Source organism: Anabrus simplex, chromosome 2 (genome assembly GCF_040414725.1).
Source record: "Anabrus simplex isolate iqAnaSimp1 chromosome 2, ASM4041472v1, whole genome shotgun sequence".
Lineage (NCBI taxonomy): Eukaryota > Metazoa > Arthropoda > Insecta > Orthoptera > Tettigoniidae > Anabrus > Anabrus simplex.
Window position 1 is genome coordinate 528,469,333 of NC_090266.1, and position 21,166 is coordinate 528,490,498.

The window sequence follows — 21,166 nt, forward strand, 5'->3', positions numbered from 1 at the left end:
CCCCAGGTTAAGGCCGCGAAGCGGCTGTTAGGCCTCTAACATTCCGTATGGTGAGAGCAGCGCATTCAAAAAGCTGAAGTGATTTATCATGCTGGCTAGTGACAAAGCTGTTAGTCTGGATTGGTTAGGTCCGACTAGTGACAAAATGATTGGTCTGGACCAGTTTGGTCCGGCTAGTGACAAAACCCATTGGTCGGGATTGGTAAGGTTAGGTTATTGACAGAATCATTGGACTGGGATCAAGCAAAGGGGGTCTGGGGGCGTAAGCCCCAGGTTACGTCTGCGAAGCGGCTGTTAGGTCTCTAACATTCCGTACAGTGAGAGCAACGCATTCAAAACACTGAAGTAATTTATCATGCCTGCTAATGACAAAGCTATTGGTCTGTATTTTACATTCTTTTGTTACAGATTGCATTTAGTTTTTATTGTGCGTGGGTTGGTAACGGAATGCATTTCACTTGGTTGCTAGGAATGACGTCATATCCGATTGTATCTCGGCCGATGGAAATGCTACAGCGCGCTTGAGCAATGAATAATGGTGTGTGATAAATTATATTAGGTTATAAAAGTAAATGTACTTGTGGGGGACAGTGGGCGGGTCCCTGGCTGTCGCAGTGGACACATCTCTCCCTCTACAAGGTATTCCACATAAGATTTGTAACATTTCAAATCCCTTATGATGCTATAAATCTTATGCTGCACATTCTGAATTTCTACCGGAAGTCTCCTAGACTTCTGCATAAGAAACTGTTTGGTAGTAAAAAACAGTTGGTTCAACAAAGGTGTGAGTCACAGGATTACCCGTTACAGCCGGGGTGGACAGAGCAAGACGGTCATCGACTATGTCATTACAGGTAAAGAAAGAAGTAGACTTGTGACTGATGTCAAGGTGATTTCAAGTGAGAACCTCAATAGAAACCACCGGTTATCAGTAACAGATCTGAAAGACATTAATGTACCAAAGATAACAGTCGGAAAATTACGTAAGATTAAGGTGTGGGAAACTGAACAGATTGGAAAGAGGACCGACTATCAGGACCGTATAAGAGGACAACTGCCTACATACAGAAGAAGTGGAGAGCGGTGAGGTAGAGTGGACAAGATTTAAAAACACGGTAAAAGAAGCAAGAGGTTTGCGTGAAGACAAGTGCAAGAGTAAGAGGAAAAGAGACACCCTAAGGGAATGAAAGAGAAAGATCCTCGATAAAGGAAAGTAACATAACACAAAAAGTACGAGATAGAGAAAAATCCAAGCCAGAACAGGTAAGGGACGAGGGGAAGATCAAAGACCTCAAGCAAGTTTACCGGGGCAAGAAACTTGAGAGTTAAAATAATAATAGAAGAGAAGAAGATGAAGTGCTGGGAGAAATTTACTCAAAAACTGGAGGAAAAGAGCAGGGGGAAATAAGAAACTATTGTTCAGATCAAAAACAAAAGATCACACCAGGCAAATGCCGGGGCTGTACCTTAATTAAGGCCACGGCCGCTTCCTTCCCATTCCTAGCCCTTTCCGCTCCCAGTGTCGCCATAAGACCTATCTGTGTTGGTGCGACGTAAAAGCCCCTAGCAAAAAAAAAAAAAAAAAAAAAAAGAAAATAAGTTGAAAGCATGAAAACAATTGAGGATCCCAATGGAAACCTGGCCAGGAAAGAAGACATCACAGAAGTTTTGAGGAATCATTTTGATCACCTATTAAACAGGATAGAAGCAGATCAGAGAATAAAAGAACCAGCTGTTGAAACCTACACAGAGGGACCTCCCATTACAAAGGCAGAAACAGAAGCAGCCCTTAAGAAGACGCCACAAGGAAAATACATTTTGCTCAATGCATTTTGGAAAGGTGACAAGTTACCTACCGATTGGAGCAAGGGTGCCATTATCCCCCTGTTTAAGAAAGAAAACACTGAAAATGTTCCAACTACCGGGGAATGAAACTCCTTTCTCATGGGCTTAAGATTCTTAAGAAAATCTTAGAGAGCAGATTGTGGTTCATCTCAGAGCCACAGTTAAAAGAGAAAAAGTATGTCTTCAGACCTAACAGGTCCACAACTGACCTAATCTTCAGTGTCTGTATGTTAATGGAGAAATATTAGGAAAAGGTAAAGATCTGTTTATAGTTTTCTGTGGTATTGAGGAGGCATGTGATAGCATTGCAGGAGAGAAGATATGCAAAAGCCTGAGAAAAAAAAATGTACCGGAGGGACTTGTGAGGAAAGTTCAGATGCTGTATGAGCACTGTACCAGCTCTGTGCATTTGGATGACGGACATTCATCCTAGTTCCAGACCAAAAGTGGAGTCCAACAAGACGGTGTACTATCCCCATTATTACCACCATCATGGATGACATAATCAAGAACATCAAGAAAACCTGTGGTGAACTAAATGCAATGGCTTTTGCTGATGGTGTTATGATCTGGGGAGAAAATTGAGGAAAAAATTGATTTGAGACTCACTGAATGGAAGGTTAAGTTCCAGGAATTCAATCTCAAGATAAGCAAACTCAAAACGGTAGTGATGGCAATAATCAGTGAGGGACGACCAGCGAACATCACACTAGGACACCATTCACTAGAAAGTGTGGAAAACTTTACATACCTTAGCAGTGTAATATTTTGAAATACACTAGCCACAAAGGAGGTGGCAAGTAGAGTGCAGAAGACCTCTCACCTCTACCAGCAAGTACAAACACTCCTCTGGGATTCCAAAGTACCAATAAAATCAAAGCTGATGATTTTTAATCAGTACCTCATACCAGTCTTAACTTATGGTATCGAAACCTGCACCGTCACTAAGAATGGGATTCATTAAGGTTGCAGGAATCTGAGATGAAGTTCCTTAGGTCCACAATTCAAGAAACAAAATTGGACAAGTTAAGGAATTTAAAGTAATAAGCTTCATGGTTGGTTTCCGTATTGAGTTAAGACTTTAACTTAAAATGAATACAAGATTTATTGCTCCACCTTCTCAATACTTAAAATCATTTAACGTTTATCAAAACATTACAATATGATAGTGTCAGGTACTAGTTTCGGTCCATTTTTTGGACCATCATCAGCCTAGCCGTAATTACAAGCAAAAGACATAAACTAAATTAATATGGATGAACAAGAGGATGGATGGTAGTGGAATGACATACAACCTTATACATAAGTTACAATAAATATAACCAAAATATGTTAAAATTAACAAATGAATAAAATAATTGTGATGTCGCTTAAAATTTCTTGATGCCAAAGTCTTAGGTTGACGGTTGAACTCGTGTTGCACATTTAAATTAAAGTGAAGTCTTAATTTTCTGGAAAGTTCTGAGAGCAAGTTCCACGATGGCGTAGAGGGAATTATCCAATATGACCAATATAGACTTGACGAATTGAGAAAGCTGGACTTGTTCTATGTAGCATAAACAAATGCAGTGTTTAAAGGAAGTCTCAATTCAGTCAGAACCCAAAGAACCTGAAGAACAAAATTAGAATTAACTCGAAAAATCTGAGAGAAAGTACTAAGGGGGGGGTGTGTGTATGTGAAATAACGAGTACTCACCTTGCACTTGTTTGGAACGAACCACTGGAAGGAGTGTAACAGACAGAGTGAGCGTCACGCAGCGTAGATCAGCAAGAGAGGAGAAGGGATGTGGAGGGGAAGGATGGCGTAAGTGTGGAAGGAGACGGAATGGAAGGAAGGGGTAATGGTTCGGGACGGGTTAGGAGAGAGGGAAGTTAATGGAATTTGAGATGGAAGGGGACCCTTAATTGATTTAAAGAAAGGTTTATGAACAGTTGATTTGTTTTTCCTATAATAGGAAATGAAAAGATCGAATAAAATGTTGGGTTTCTCGGTAATTTCGTTAAGATTGTAGTTGGCATTGAAATATTGATCCAAATGTATGTAAAAACTCTCAATTATGTTGAGTAGAGGTCCCTTTTTAACTATTTCGAGTATGTCCATGTCTATTTCAATGTTCGTGAAACTATGGTTATAATCGACCACATGTTGGCCGATGGCTGAAAATTTGTTGTATTTAGCTGCGTTAAAATTCTCAGAGTATCTGATATTGAAACTCCTACCGGTCTGCCCTATGTAAGAAATATTTGAACATATTTCCAGGTAATATTAAATTATATACTATAAATTACATTTTCTTACATTAAATAAAGTCGTATTAATAAACAAACAGCAGGAGTTTCGTGACATAACCTCATATGTTCTGTTACACTAGACAAATCATACAACACACAACTAATAATTGATACGACCACGATTTATGCCAAGTAAAGTCTGTACTGACAACCTGTCATACGTAACTATGTAGATAATAATAGATGTAAACAACTTCATAGCCACACCTCACTAGTCATAATAATACATACATACATACATACATACATACATACATACATACATACATACATACATACATACATACATACATACATTATCATTATAGACTGTTATGCCTTTCAGCGTTCAGTCTGCAAGCCTCTGTGAATTTACTAAACGTTGCCACAATCCTCGATTTGCAACTAGTGTTGTGGCCTCATTTAGTTCTATACCTCTTATCTTTAAATCATTAGAAACCAAGTCTAACCATCGTCGTCTTGGTCTCCCTCTATTTCTCTTACCGTCCTTAGCAGAGTCCATTATTCTCCTAGGAAACCTATCCTCCTCCATTCGTCTCACATGACCCCAACACCGAAGTCGGTTTATGCGTACTGCTTCATCCATTGATTTCATTCCTAAATTAGCCTTTATCTCCTCATTCCGAGTAACCTCCTACCAGTGTTCCCACCTGTTTGTACCAGCAATCATTCTTGCTACTTTCATGTCTGTTACTTCTAACTTATGAATAAGATATCCTGAGTCCACCCAGCTTTCGCTCCAGTAAAGCAAAGTTGGTCAGAAAGCAGACCGATGTAAAGATAGTTTCGTCTGGGAGCTGACTTCTGTCTTAAAGAATGCTGTTGATCGTAACTGCATTAACTTTACTGCACCTTGATTCAATCTCACTTACTATACTACCATTTGCAAGAATACACATCCTAAACACTTGAAATGATCTACCTGTTCCATCTTTGCGTTCCCAACCTGACATTTAGTTCTCTTAGGTTTCTTACCTACAGACATCAGTTTAGTCTTGGAAAGGCTAATTTTCATATTGAACTATTTTTCAAGTTCCAAAATAGTAGACTGCAGGCTTTTAGCACAGTCTCTCATTAAGACCAAGTCGTCGGCATAGGCCATAACCTCAGTGCTAATTGGGATTACACCCAGAAATTAGCCTTCTACTCATTTTTGTCGTAGGCTGAGTGAACTCCAGGGCCATGTTTCTGTCTGGTAAGTCTATTATTCTTTTTTATTAAAAGCAGTACCTGATTTTGCTAGTGTAAATTATCACATTATGAATTAACTGGAGTGATTATTATAACACTGCAACCTTATTATTTCACATTCCCCATTAGTGGACTATTTATTCTGTTATATGGATGCACATACTGTTCGAGAGAATGGGTAGAATGTCATCTTTGCTAAAAGTAATATGACGACTTAAGAAAAGTTTGTTCATATGTCTATGCATACTGTACTTCGTAATCTGTGAGTTCGTTCACTCTGCCTTTGAATAACTTTGTATCCTAAATTTGTATTTTGAATCATGTTGGGAGTATTGTCGACAAAACTGTCATGTTTTGAAAATGCTTCTTTTACTAATAAGAACAGTAATTGATTAGCTACAAGTTATTGCATTTTGTAGAACATCATGAGAATTTGTAATTGGTGTATGTTTTTAGCATATCATTTGCAGTCATACTGCTGTAACGAGTTACAAAGTGTCACTTGATTGCTTGTTTCTGGCTGTAATTACTAGACGTATCCATTCTTAATAATAATAATAATTTTGGTTTTTTATCTCAGTTGCACTCCTAAGGCAAGGTGATGGGGGATGTGCTAACTCATCTGCAAGCTGACACGAGAGGGGTCACATGAGTCCAGAGTGTTTAAACCAAATAAAATTATAAGTTTGTTGTTCCACCTTTTCAATACAAATTAAATAGTGTTTATTAAATAAACATTTAATGGGACTAAGCTCGACCTATTTAAAGTCATCTTTAGCCATATCACTTGTAGAATAAAGTATTTGAAGCACAGTTGTTTTAAAGATGGTCTTAAAACATATAAATGTAACACTATGAAAAATTGTTTATAGAATTTCGTGAAAACACATTTGTTGTAAGAAATTAGGAATATATAAGAAGAAGAAGTCTTAAAATATTCTTTGTAGTATTCAAGAACGTAGGTACAATTCAAAATTCACAGTCTTGATGAGGTGTGGGAATGGGTATATCTGCATAGTGTTGCTGTTGTATCAATCAGTCACCATCAATCACTACTTATCTACATTTAGGGCAGTCGCCCAGGTGGCAGTTTCCCTATCTGTTGTTTTCCTAGCCTTTCCTTAAATGATCGCAAAGAAATTGAAAATTTATTGAACATCTCCCTTGGTAAGTTATTCCAGTCCCTAACTCCCCTACCTATAGACAAATATTTGCCCCAATTTGTCCTCTTGAATTCCAGCTTTATCTTCATATTGTTATCTTTCCCACTTTTAAAGACACATCACTCAAACATATTCATCTACTGATGTCATTCCACGCCATCTCTCCACTGACAGCTCGGAACATACCACTTATTACATGTAATAAATCTCATTGTAGACCTATTGGATATCAGATTATAAACATTAAAATAAGAACAATAATATACACGACCTTTCCAATACTTATCAGTCCTTATATTTAGGATACAAACATTATAACTGGTGTTATAAGTTGGGACATGTTTCGCTTATCTGTCGTAAGCATCCTCAGCCAAAATAAACCTTAGCTTAAAGTTTGGTCAGGGCCCCGAACCTAGTGACCTTAAAGTATCTTTTTCCCTAAGATCTGATGTGTACGTTAGAGACAATCAATAGCCATAAAACTAGTGTGAAAACTTCTAACAATATTCGACATAGCTAAGAGGAAAAACACTACAGTCGTAATGACGGAGGTTAAAACATAAAACACAACATAGAGCTAATAGTGAAGTAACCGAGCTCGATAGCTGCAGTCGCTTAAGTGCGCCCAGTATCCAGTATTCGGGAGATAGTAGGTTCGTACCCCACTGTCGGCAGCCCTGAAAATGGTTTTCCATGGTTTCCCATTTTCACACCAGGCAAATGCTGGGGCTGTACCTTAATTAAGGCCACGGCCGCTTCCTTCCCATTCCTAGCCCTTTCCTGTCCCATCGTCGCCATAAGACCTATCTGTGTTGGTTCGACGAAAAGCAACTAGCAAAAAAAAAAAAAAAAAAAAAAAATAGTGAAGTAAATAAAATCATACAGAACATCATATTGCTATCAATCAATCAATAAAAATGTTTATACATAAAAACGATTATTTTATGTTTGTTGGAATGAAGAAGGTAATTAGAATACTCACTAGTTAAATCTCATTCCATTGCATGGACATGAGAGTCAGGTAAAAAAACCACATATAGTAATTGACTAATGGAGTAGTAACACATCACAGGATTGATCACGCCTGAAACTGCGTATATGTAGAGGCAAATATCCAGTTCCTTTAAACATGGGTTAAAGCCGGAGACAGGTGTCCTCGAATTTCTACTGGGAGTACAACAAAGTCATAGATGGAGAAAATAAGATGCAGTGGGCGTGAATTTAAGTCCCTCCTCGAGCAGCTAAGGTGACCAGTCACTGCTCTTAAACATAAGGGAATCCTTATACTAACACCTAGGCACTTACAATGAACCCCAAAAGGAATTTTCACCCCATCAATGCAGTAATTAAAACTGAGAGGAGTTTTCCTATTTGTGAAACTCACAACCTGTCTTTAACCCTGTTTATCAACATACCATTGCCTACTGTCCATCTCACAACATTATCAAGATTATTTTGCAGTTGCTCACAATCTTGTAACTTATTTATTACTCTGTACAGAATAATATCATCTGCAAACAGTCTTACGTCTGATTCCACTGCATTACACATATCATTGATATATATAAAAAAACATAAAGGTACAATAATACTGCCTTGAGGAATTTTGCTCTTAATTATTACAGGGTCAGATATAGCTGTGCCTACTCTTAATTCTCTGAGTTCTATTTTCTAGAAATATAGCCACCCATTCAGTCACTCTTTTGTCTAGTCCAATAGCACTCATTTTTGCCAGTAGTCTCCCATGATCTACCCTATTAAATGCCTTAGATAGGTCAGTCGCAATACAGAGAGAGGAGAAGTAGTCTTATGATACTCTTCTTATCACTGTGAAACATAGATACACTTTAAAATCATTCATAATCTTGATGAGATGTAGAATTGAGCATATATGCAAAGTATTGTCTTAGTAAAGTGTGAGTTGAACAAATATATTATTGCACACACACACACACACTCTCTCTCTCTCATCAAGATTATGAATGATTTTAAAGTGTATCTACGCTTCACAGTGATAAGAATAATATCATAAAACTCCTCCTCCTCTACCACAACAACACTACGCATATATGCCCATTTCCACATCTCATCAAGACTGTGAATTTTGGTATGTATCTACGTTCTTGAATGCTATGAAGAATATTTTAAGACTTCTTCTTCTCGTACATTCCTACAGCTAAGTGAACTAATTTCTTACAACAAATGTGTTTTCAGGAAATTCTATAAACAATTTTTCATAGTGTCAAACTAATATGTTTTAAGACCATCTTTAAAACCACTTTGTTTCAAATACTTTATTCTACACGCGATATGTCTGAAGATGACCTTTAAATAGGTCGAAACTAGTCCCATTAAATGTGTATTTAATAAACACTATTTAATTTGTATTGAAAAGATGGAATAACTCACTTATTATTTTATTTGGTTTAATCAAAGTTCAATATACATACATACACATACATTATCATTATAGACTGTTATGCCTTTCAGCGTTCAGTCTGCAAGCCTCTGTGAATTTACTAAACGTTGCCACAATCCTCGATTTGCAACTAGGGTTGTGGCCTCAATATGGACCCATAAAATGAAATTAATTTCTCCAGTGTGTTTATCATAATTTTTGAGTCTATTGTGCTGTATCATATAGCCAGCAAATTTATACTGCTAATGCATGCATTTTGTTAGCTTGGAAGTATTTAGGATAGAAATTTTCAATCTCCTTAATGACATGCACGATTTAAGGTTTCTCTGGACACGACTGAGTTTGCTCTTCTTAACTCTGTCCGTACTGGATAGTTTTGCCAAGTTGTAATTCTCTGTGTAATGAACAATTGTGACGCCACCTCAGAGAAATATATTGAAGGATTTTTTACATTCTCAAAGTGGGAAAATAATATATAACATTCTAAAATTGTGTAAAAAAGAAAAAAGAGAAGGAAAAGAAGAATTGAATATTTGATCTCACTAAGGCAGGTGTATGGGCAACAACAGGTGTGGATAAGAGTGAGAGGACTTGTCAAAATATTCCCTGAGAGTGTTACCAGGCTGAAAAGAATAGAACACAAGTTGGAAGTCTGGAGAAGCAACGAGTTCATACTGACTGTATTTGAAGTGAATAACATTATGAGTTCCAGGAAAAAAATAATTATTTTGTGCCCCTTATTGGCTGGCTCTCTTTGTAGGCAAGTGCAGTGCTTTCTTATTTAAATCCCCTCCTCTCCCCACTCCTGCAGTCTTATGCTCCTAACACCCCACATTCATGCACTTCTTGTCAACAACACCTTAGCCTGCATGAACCAGTTTGAGATCAAAGAGGTAGACTATTATAAAAATTCATATTATTTAAAAAAAATATTACTACAGAATATGAACACTGATAGAAAAAAACAATTAGATGAAAAATGATAAAATAAAAATGCAATTTTTTTTACTGTACCTTATATAGATTAAGGACAGCAGTCCGAGTGTGGTAAATGGTGAAACATCATTCAGCAAATCATATGTGGATATGATTTATGAGTCAGGTACTAGATATGCTCTGAACACAGTGTAAGGAATGCTTTTAAAGATTTTTAACTTATAAATGTTACAATTTTAGAAAATTTTGTAAACTTCAGCAGTTATTTGATAAATACATTATATGTAGAAGTAAGTAGTACCTTTCCTATTTACTGTAAGCACATCAGTGGTGAAAACAAGTTTATTTTTGGCTTGAGGACATCTTTTTCTCCTGTAATACATTATTGAAAAATTTAGCTAGAATTCTAGTTGTATTAGTAGTACACCACCTACTGCAAGCCTAAAGTGTGTGAATTATTGAAATGTGATTTATGCATATTTCCTGTGTTTACAGATATTTTTGAATCAAAATTGTATTATTTGTATTGATTTAGATGTCAAGATTTCAAAACGAGTTGCCCAGTCTGCAGCCATCAGTGTTATCAACAGCCATCGACACACTACAACAAGTGATTCTTCGGTGACAGCTCCTACTCCACAGTCTTGTGATTTCGTCATACCTGAAGAAAAGAAGATTGAAGCAATTCAACGCTTAGCTTCTCAAAGAGGTAGACTATCATTAAAGGATTTTTTTATATTACTACAGAATATGAATTTTGATAGAAAAAGAAATTAGATGAAAAATGATAAAATGCACATATTTTTACTGTACCTTTCATGGATTAAGGACAGCAGTCTGAGTGTTGTAAATGGTGAAATATCATTCAGGAAATCATATGTGGGAAATAATATGGTTGCAGGGTAAACAACATGACAACAGTTGGAATTCTGATCAACGCATGTGAAATTTTTAAAATGAAAAGTCATGTTCGTGTGGTTCAGATTCCATGTTAAACTGGAGGTCCCTTGGCTGTTATCATGATATCAACATCTGCATAAAACTATAAGCTAGCATGCTTGCTTGCTTGCTTTCCCTTTTTCCTTGGATCCAAGGTTTGACTGATCAAGACACCATTGTTGAACATCGTGGTCTTACTCTTTTCCATACTGCCTTTCATTCCATAATATTCAATAACTTCCCTCAGAATGTCGAGTTGCTCTTGTACTTCATCTCTGTTTGCTCCCCACACCTCAATATTATCTGTAAATAACATTAGTTTTAGCTCCTTGTCCCCCTGTTTTACCTTTGTCTCCTTCACGATTTTGGCCATAACCATTATGAATAACAGTGATGAAGTACACTTCCCTGTCATAGTCCAGCTTCATTCCAGTACCACTCTGTCCTACCCACATGTTTCTGGACACTGCTGCAACAGTTTTTGTACATTACTTGAATATATTCCATAATTTGGAAAACAAATCATTTCAGTTGCACATCGTAAGCCTTTTCTAAATCAATGAATGTCATCGCCAGGGAATGGATTTATATGTAAATACATATCCATTTAGGAAACTTTAAATTAATTATATGTTGTATTATCTTCCTGATTCATGACATGTGAAGTTGAAAAATTCAGTTTTATATTTTCCATATTTTGGAGTTTAGTACATACTAGCTGATGTACCCGTGCTTCGCTACGGGATTCTCAGAAAGACTGACTTGGTGGTTTTCCTAACTGAATTCAACATAGGTCATTACAAAAACGTCAGTAGGAATGTAGCGATTGAAAGCAATGTTATCATATAAAATACTCGATCAAATGAAAAACCGCACACTTTTTCACTTTCAACGAACAGTACTACGGTGCGGATCTAAGAAACCAAAGTTCCAGAACTGGAATAACCAGGCCGCAGACTGCCGTGAACACTCCTCTGTCATTATTCCGTTAAATATGCACACTACTCATTAAAATCAGTGGCTCAGAGTAGGGATTGTATAGCTCGAATACTATGATGAACCAGTCTGTTGCGTACCAGATATATCAGAAAATGTATGAACCGGAGGAATGGCATGCTAAAGAAGAAAGTTATCTTATACCCCAGCTACTTCCCACCAATATACAGGCAGGCTGTTACAGTCGGTACGACCAAGCAAGTTGGCCGTGAGGTTAGGGGCGCACAGCCGTGAGCTTGCATCCGGGAGATAGTGGATTCGAACCTCACTGCTGGCAACCCTGAAGATCGTATTCGGGAGATGGTGGGTTCGAGCCCCACTGTCGGCAGCCCTGACGATGGTTTTCCGTGGTTTCCCATTTTCACACCAGCCAAATGCCGGGACTGTACCTTAATTAAAGTCACGGCCGCTTCCTTCCACTTCCTAGACCTTTCCTATCCCATCGTCGCCATAAGACATATCTGTGTCGGTGCGACGTTAAGCAAAAAAAAAATATGGTATTCCGTGGTTTATCATTTTCACACCAGTCACACCAGGCTGTACCTTAAAGCCAAGGCCGCTTCCTTCACACCACTATTCATTTCCTATCCCATCGTCGCCATAAGACCTACCTGTGTCGGTGCGACATCAAGCAAATTTTAAAAAACTTCGGTTCGCTGCAGTAATCCTATCTATCGGGGATGAGAGGAAACAGAAGACAAAAACCACATCACAACAAACAATGGTCAATGTAGTGTTATTGTTGATAAAGTTTATGACCTTTCTATATTGCAGGCCTTCACATTAGTTTTCTTTCGACTCTGTGATATTAGGGTGTCTTACAAAATTATTTATATCGTAGACTGTAGTTCCTTATTCTCAGATTTTACATACTGATTTTCACTAAATCCTGTTTACCCATTTTCTCGTGACTCGGCGCTGATATGGCCTTGGTAACAAAAATCCAAATTCATGAATATCTCCGATTGCATGCGGTACGGTGACAATGTATAAGACAAAAGCGATCGGAAATTTAATAACTTCTTACATAACTACTACTAACTTATGACATATCTAAAGTTAGGTTAGTTATGTAGTATTTAACGATACGACCACTAATAACATAAATAACTTATTTGAGAATTACATTTCAGACCTTCCCCTAAACTACCATTTCACTCAGCGTGAATAAAATAATTTGTAGCGTAGATTGCAGTGGTTTATCACCTGTCATTACATACCGATTTTCATTAAATTCTCTTCAGCCGTTTTCTATTGATGCGTGTACAACCATACAGACAGACAGACAGACAGACAGACAGACAGAAATTACGGAAAAGTAAAAAATGCATTTTCTTGTTACTGTGGACATGACCGATACAGAAATACCATTCTTTTCAAATTCTGAGCAATGTACAGACAAAACTCTTATTTTATGTATATAGATAGAAGATAGATTACATTTCAGGCCTTCCCCTAAACTACCATTTCACTCAGTGCGAATAACATTATTGATAGCCTAGATTATAGCGACCTATTCCCCGACTTTGCATACCAATTTTCGTGAAGATACGACCACTAACAAAATTAATATTTGACAATTAAATTTTAGGCCTTCCCCTAAACTAACCATTTTTCTCAGCATGTATAGCCTATATTGTAGCGACTTATTTTCCACCTTTGTCTAGCGATTTTCATTAAGACACTACCACTAATAACATAAATATTTGAGAATTAAATTTCAGGCCTTCCCCTAAACTACCATTTCACTCAGCGTGATTAAAATAATTTATAGCCTAGATTGTGGCGGTTCATCACCCGACTTTACATTCTGATTTTCATAAAATTCTCTTCATCCGTTTTCTCGTGATGCGTGTACATACATACAGACAGACAGAAATTACGGAAAAGTAAAAAATGCATTTTCTTGTTACTGTGGGCATGACCGATACAGAAATACCATTCTTTTCAAATTCGGAGCAATGTACAGACAAAACTCTTATTTTATATATATAGATAGATTACATTTCAGGCATTCCCCTAAACTACCATTTCACTCAGTGCGAATAACATTATTGATAGCCTAGATTATAGCGACCTATTCCCCGACATTGCATACCAATTTTCGTGAAGATACGACCACTAACAAAATTAATATTTGACAATTAAATTTTAGGCCTTCCCCTAAACTACCATTTTTCTCAGCGTGTATAGCCTATATTGTAGCGACTTATTATCCATCTTTGTCTAGCGATTTTCATTAAGACACGACCACTAATAACATAAATATTTGAGAATTAAATTTTAGGCCTTCCCCTAAACTACCATTTTTCTCAGCGTGTATAGCCTATATTGTAGCGACTTATTTTCCATCTTTGTCTAGCGATTTTCATTAAGACACGACCACTAATAACATAAATATTTGAGAATTAACTTCCAGGCCTTCCCCTAAACTACCATTTCACTCAGTGTGATCAAAATAATTTATAGCCTAGATTGTGGCGGTTCATCACCCGACTTTACATTCCGATTTTCATAAAATTCTCTTCAGCCGTTTTCTCGTGATGCGTGTACATACAGACAGACAGACAGAAATTACGGAAAAGTAAAAAATGCATTTTCTTGTTACTGTGGACATGGCCGATAGAGAAATACCATTCTTTTCAAATTCTGAGCAATGTACAGACTAAACTCTTATTTTATATATATAGATGTTCCATATTCTTAATCATTAAAAGCAATTATAGTCCACATTTCAGCTAAAATGTATTAAATTCTGTTACATCAACAGTCCTCTCAACAATGGAGAAACAGATTAACAATTTATATTTAAACCTTTAATATTTTAACTGGTGTGCAGCTCAACAATAGGGGCTGCCTGGCCGAGGTGGTGCAAGTGTGCTCGGTTCAGCCAGAAGGAGGTGGGATCAATTCCCCGTCGGGAAGTTGAAATTGTACTTCCACCCACAGCATCACAATGTGGTCACAACTGTACTATAATTGACTGATTCATAGCACTTCTCACAATCTTAACGCAGAAACGCTCTGGGGTAACTTTCACAAATTCATTATTATTATTATTATTATTATTATTATTATTATTATTATTATTATTATTATTATTATTATATGTGAATAAGCCCATTTGGACTATGCAAAGTACTTAGACACGTGAATTTGCCTTCTTTTGACCCCATATTTCTTTCATTCTTTTACTGTGGGTTTCCTTTCGGTCTTCAGACTAGGTTGTTCCAGTCTTCTTCTTTGGTCTTTCCTCTTGGTCAATTTGCCATTTGTAAATTTTGGATCTGAAGATTACCCTGTTTTGGACATCAAGTGCTGTAAATCCTGCCTGTTTCAACTCAGTTTTGATTTTGCCAATCCATTTCATTGTATCTGTTTAAGCTTTACTCCTGTTTTCATAGAATTTGACTACCGTATTTCACGGCATAATCGTCGCCACCGCGTAATCGTCGTATCCTTTATTTTCAATACAAAAATCGGACTTTAAACCTTTAATTACATAATCGTCGCACGTCCAAATTTTGTTCACTAATCTGGTTAAAAGGTAAATGGAACTGCAACGTAAGTTGCACATGAATGCGCAATTTAAATACGTGTATGGTTTATGGGCAATTTGGCAACACAGTCACGTTTGCGACATGTTGCACAACGTATAAATAAATAATACCGGTATATGTACGACGCATGGCTTACCGGTTGACTATCGGCAGTTTGACAACGTGGTCGCGAGACAGTGTACTATTTATTCACCACCTACATATTATGCTTACCGGTAGGCTATTGGCAGTTTGACAACATGGTCGCGAGACAGTGTACTATTTATTCACCACCTACATATTATGAGTTCCCATTTGAAATACGTAAGGCTGTAAGTTATCGCTTATCGGCAACGTCGCCAGGAAATAACGGCTAGGTAGGTTGAATGGACCTCGAACCAGCCCTCAGATACAGGTAAAATTCCCTGACCCGGCCGTGAATTGAACCCGAGGCCTCCGTGTAAGAGGTAAGCACGCTACCCCTACACCATGGGGCCGGCTCCTGTGTTATTGCGCACGAAGTGAAATCCAAGACGATAACGCAGATTTCCACGGAATTATTCAGCCGAATTATTTACGATGTCTCAGTTGTCATCGCTAGACTCTTATCTTACTACTACGTCATAAGTGTCCGGGCATGGGATGAAAACTTTTATCCAAGCAGTCAAGATAATTATTATCCAATGCTATTAAAGTTTTATTTTATAAACTCGTCAGTAATGTAATGTAAAATCATCAATAACTGGGAAGAAATATTAACCTAATTACCGTATGTTTAAAAGAAATTAAAAAAATTAATGTTTGTTACTGACGTCTCGGAATACAGTCAACTATACAGTAGATCTACACCGCGCTAGCTAGAGCTCCGGTTTTCGAGCTTTGCGCAAGCGCAGTAGTGTGTCGCAACCAACGAGCTAAACTGATAAATTGTTGCATGCTTCCTTGCTGCCTAACAGTATTGGCTGCTCTGGAATGGACAGATCACAGATGCATTTACAGTGGAACCTCGATTATCCGTTCCCGGAAAGTACGTTTTCCCGGAATATGCGTTCAAATTACGTGGTCCCGAGAGCATCGTAATTAAATCACGTTGTAAAAGTCCCGCATTATCTGTTTCTTCGAAGAAACGATTTCCCAGATCAACCGTCCAGAAATTCCAGTCCCATCAACGCTAAATCCTCGATCAATCGTTTTTTAATAAACTGTATCTCACGAAAGGACGGCATTGGCATATTTATGGATCTTGGCGTTCGGCGATCGGCGGTGAACTTGCATCTTAGCATCGCATTCGGGTGGTATTGTTTAGAGAATCTCGGAAAATCATAGGGCAGAGAGTGGCCACAGCAATTGCTAGAAGACACGGCGCATTTCTACAGCTCTGCGTGAAGACGGAACGAGTTTCTTCAAATGTTCGCACTTATAAAACGTCCATATTATGTCCAGGGTTAGATGTTTTCTTATTTACATTTTTTCGATCGTACTGCCGAAGGGGTTTTCGGCACTTTGCTCAGGGCACTGCAGACCTAAGTGGGCTTTCAGGCAGGAATCGAAACTGCTCCTTAACACAAATTCAGTATTTTTTATATTATCGTACATGATTATGTTAGCGAGACGAAAACAGATGTTGCACCTTACATTAAAAAAAAAAAAAAAAAAAAAAAAGCCATGGGTTAAATGATTGGTATCATTTCAAACTCGTACTGACATGTGCAGCGAGCACACTTTCCAGATGACCTCAAGGTCACGAATAACCGTAATTTCTGAAGTTTTGATATTTCTTTTATCTTTCCAATTTGATTGGATTTGTGACGCGCAGAATTGAATATAATGTATTCGAGAACTTTTAAGAATCGATACTTACATTCGAAACCATGTTTTCGAGTTCAACATAACCTTTAAAAGTCGATGTAGGCCTAATTTGCGCGGTACGAGATTTCCAGAAACTGACTACGAACAGTATACCGGAGACCAAATTACAATGAAAGATTAAGAAATGAACGGATTTCGCCATCATTTTGGGTGCTTTTGTATCTAATATGCTTTATTTTATTAGATGAGAGAATTAAAAGCTACTTGTGGTCGATTGTCGTTTGGCTTGGCGTTGTTAGATTTTTCGAAGAGTTTGGCTAGCGTAATCAAAGTTGCTGAACTGAAAGAAGTTTTCACGGGAAACTGACGAAGATTCCCCTGTAAAATTGAATGTAAAGTATCGAGATTTTGAACTCGCGTACCGGTAATTAATGCGGTTCGCGGTCTAACATGCCCGGCTCTCATCCAGAGGGCCCGGGTTCGATTGCGACCAGGTCAGGCAATTTTACCTGGATATAAGTCTGGTTCCAGGTCCACTTAGCCTACGTGATTACCTTTAATTGTGGAGCTACCGTATCTAATGGTGAGATGGCGACCCCGATCTACAGAGCCAGGAATATCGGCCGAGAGGATTCGTCGCACTGACGATGCGCCCCTCGTAATCTGCAGGCCTTCGGGCTGAGCAGCGGTCGCTTGGCAGGCAAAGTCTCACTGGGGCTGTAGTTTGGTTTGGTTTAGGAGTTTTTGTAAGATTATAATTATACATATTTCATTTTTGTGATGTTTAGCCAAATTGATAGTTTTCATTCATTCCCGGATTTTCCGTTTTCCCGTGTTGTACGTTTTATTTTCACGGTCCCTCGAAAAACGGAGAATCGAGGTTTCACTGTATTTGTTTCAGATTTACTTGATTACTGTAGGCATGGGTGCGTGAGAATTTAAGTTTTTAATTTGTGTTTTGGGTGTTTGCAGAAATAATTTGCTTTAATAGTGAACAATTACGGAAAGTCATTTATATCGCAAAACATTAACGTGTGAAGCATTTATAAGCGATTATGGGTAAATATAGAAACTATTCTGCGGGCTTCAAGCTAAGCGTAATTGCCTTCGCTGAACACCACGGGAACAGAGCTGCAGAAAGAAAATTTTCTGTGAGTGAAAAGTTGGTGCGTGACTGGCGGAAAGTAAAAAACAAGCTAAAAAGCACAAACCCTTCTAGACGCGCGTTTAGAGGTCCTAAAACAGGGAAGTTTCCTATAATTGACGAAGAAGTGTTTAGGTACGTCAGTGAAATACGTAACAATGGCTGCAGTGTATCATATGAAATGTTACAAATTAAGGCACAGGAGGTAGCGCGCAAACACAACATACCGGTAACTCAGTTTAAGGCGACTCGTGGGTGGATTAAGGGGTTCATGCGACGACACAATCTGTCAGTGCGAAGGAGAACAACACTAAGCCAAAAGTTGCCTGCTGATTACACGGACAAAATTGTAAACTTTCACCGATTTGTCATACGTTTGTGCAAGGAAACTTCGTACTTGCTTTCTCAAATTGGTAATGCCGATCAGACTCCAATCTTTTTTGATATACCTCGCAACAGCACTATTGCGCTAAAAGGATCACGGAGTGTATTAATGAAAACCAGCGGTAGTGAGAAGTTGCGATGCACGGCAATGCTAACCATTACAGCTGACGGAAGAAAGTTGCCGCCTTACATCATTTTCAAGAGGAAAACGATGCCTAAGAATATACAGTTTCCCCGTGGAATTCATGTACGAGTGCAACCAAAGGGTTGGATGGACGTAGAACTCATGCTGGACTGGGTTAAAACTGTGTGGAATAGAATACCTGGTGCACTACTAAAACAACTAGCTCTGCTTGTTTTAGATAGTTTCCGAGGTCACCTCGTGAACGAAGTGAAGCAAATTCTCACTACAAATAAGACACGACAGATAGTCATTCCTGGTGGCCTAACATCTGCTTTGCAGCCACTAGACGTATGTGTTAATAAACCCTTTAAAGACCACTTACGTCGATTTTACAACGAGTGGATGATGAGCGGCGATCAGCAATTGACGCCCGCCGGAAATATCAGGCGTCCACCCTTGGACTTGTTATGCTCGTGGGATCTTATACCACCTGAACTAGTCTCCAAGAGCTTCAAAAGGACTGGGATTTTGAATGCACTAGACGGTTCCGAAGATGACGCAGTGTGGCAGGGAGACGAAGAATCTGATACTGGTATTAACAGAGGCGAGGACGGCGCATCAGATAGCGAAACCTGCGATAGCGACACCGAAGATTTGTAATAAATTGCGTACCGGTAAGTCCGCATTTCACAACAAAGCGATAATTTTTTGCAAGTGTAATATTTTAACTTTAATACTCAAATTAACTTAATACGTTCATTTTTATTTTCAGGTTGGAAAAACGTTCGCCAAATTGTTGCGAAAAATTATGAATTTTGTTTTAGACTATTTTGATTATTTTGATGTATAAACGCGAGTATTACGTGCATCTTAAATTTGTATCAAATACAATTTAGTTATAAATACATTTTTTGAGTAATACAAATACTGGTATTAAATATTCATCGTATAATGGTCGCACCCTACAATTTTTTTCGAAAATTTTGGTATAAAAAGTGCGACGATTATGCCGTGAAATACGGTATTTGTTTGGTAAGTCTGGATGCATTCTTTTAATATGTCCATAGAACTTTAGCCAATGTTTTCTATTGTCACTGTGAATATTTGTGTATTGTTTGATTTTCTGTCCACTTCTAAGTTGGTATTGTCGGTCAGTGAGTTTTGGGCCTAGAATTTTTCTTATGGTTTTGTGTTCCTTTTTCTCAATGTTTTCAGTGTCTGCTTTCCTGTTCAAAATTAGTGTCTCTGATCCATGAAGACATTCTGGTGTAATGACTGTATTGTAATGTCTTAGTTTTGTATGCTTGGAGATACATTTTTTGTTATAGATATTTTGGGTTACATGCAGTTTCCATCGTTTGACATCTAATTTCATTGGCTTTTGTTTCCAGTCCATTTTCCTGAATTGTTTTACCAAGATATTTAAATTGTGATACTTGTTTAATTTTGCCATATTTTGTCTCCATGAATTTTGGTGCTTGTTTGTTGCAGATCATGTATTCTGTCTATTCAAAAGATATCTGAAGGCTGACTTTTTCCGCTGTTTCTTTCGGGAGTTCAATCTGATTTTGGGCTGTTGAAATGTCTTGAGTTAATAGTGCTAGGTCTTTCACAAATGCTAAGCAATCTGTCGCTAGTTTTTCTCTGCCTAAAGTGACTGGTTGGTGAATTTTGAGGACCAATTACGGTTTGTGCCATTCTTGTATCACTTTTTCCAGGACACAGTTGAAGAATAAAGGTGAAGGTCCATTTCCTTGTCTTACGCCAAAGATGCAAACTATTACGGTTCAATCATAATAATTACGAATTACCCATCATAATTACGCCTTTACAAATCACACACCATAAATTACGATTTTTTTGTTGATTTCAAGTGTATGAAGTGTTCAAAAGGATACACAAGGAATACCATTACAGCTTGAATTCTCAGAAAATTATTTTTGGATTTCTCAGTAATCGTTTATACCTCTTTCCTGTCTCTTGTTTAAGAATATTTCGAGTTTTCACGTGCCGAACGCAGTGTGTGCTTCCGGTACCGGAAAAATAGGCACCTGTGAAGTGGTGTATCTTGCAAAGTTGTTGTCTTTGTTCATCACATGATCAGACTTCCATGCAAGTATGAGACTTCTTTTGTCTTTGTTTTGGGGCAAAGTGGTGACAAACTCCGTTTCATTGTGACTACTGTGTGCGTGACTGTTGAAGAAGTATTTATTGCGATTTTGGTTGCCAAATTTACATATATTGCTCTTCTATGATATATGTTAATCAAATTGTGTGTTACAAAATGTGAAAGCCTTGAAATAATGAAGCGATTTCTTGTGCAGGAAAATTCGTGTGGTGATGTTACCGTGACTAGTGACGCTAGTAATAAACCAAAGATAGTTC

The 21,166-nt window shown here is 37.8% G+C and overlaps 1 protein-coding gene across 5 annotated transcripts in view; it reads left to right on the top strand.

Moving 5' to 3' along the window:
* LOC136864204 (TBC1 domain family member 22B) overlaps positions 1 to 21,166 on the top strand; it is a 276,001-nt gene that overhangs the window by 57,105 nt on the left and 197,730 nt on the right. For all 5 annotated transcript variants that reach the window (XM_067140892.2, XM_067140888.2, XM_067140893.2 and 2 more), the window contains one exon: positions 10,382 to 10,555. In XM_067140892.2, the coding sequence (XP_066996993.1) occupies positions 10,382 to 10,555 (174 nt within the window). The remainder of the gene's footprint in view (positions 1 to 10,381; positions 10,556 to 21,166) is intronic.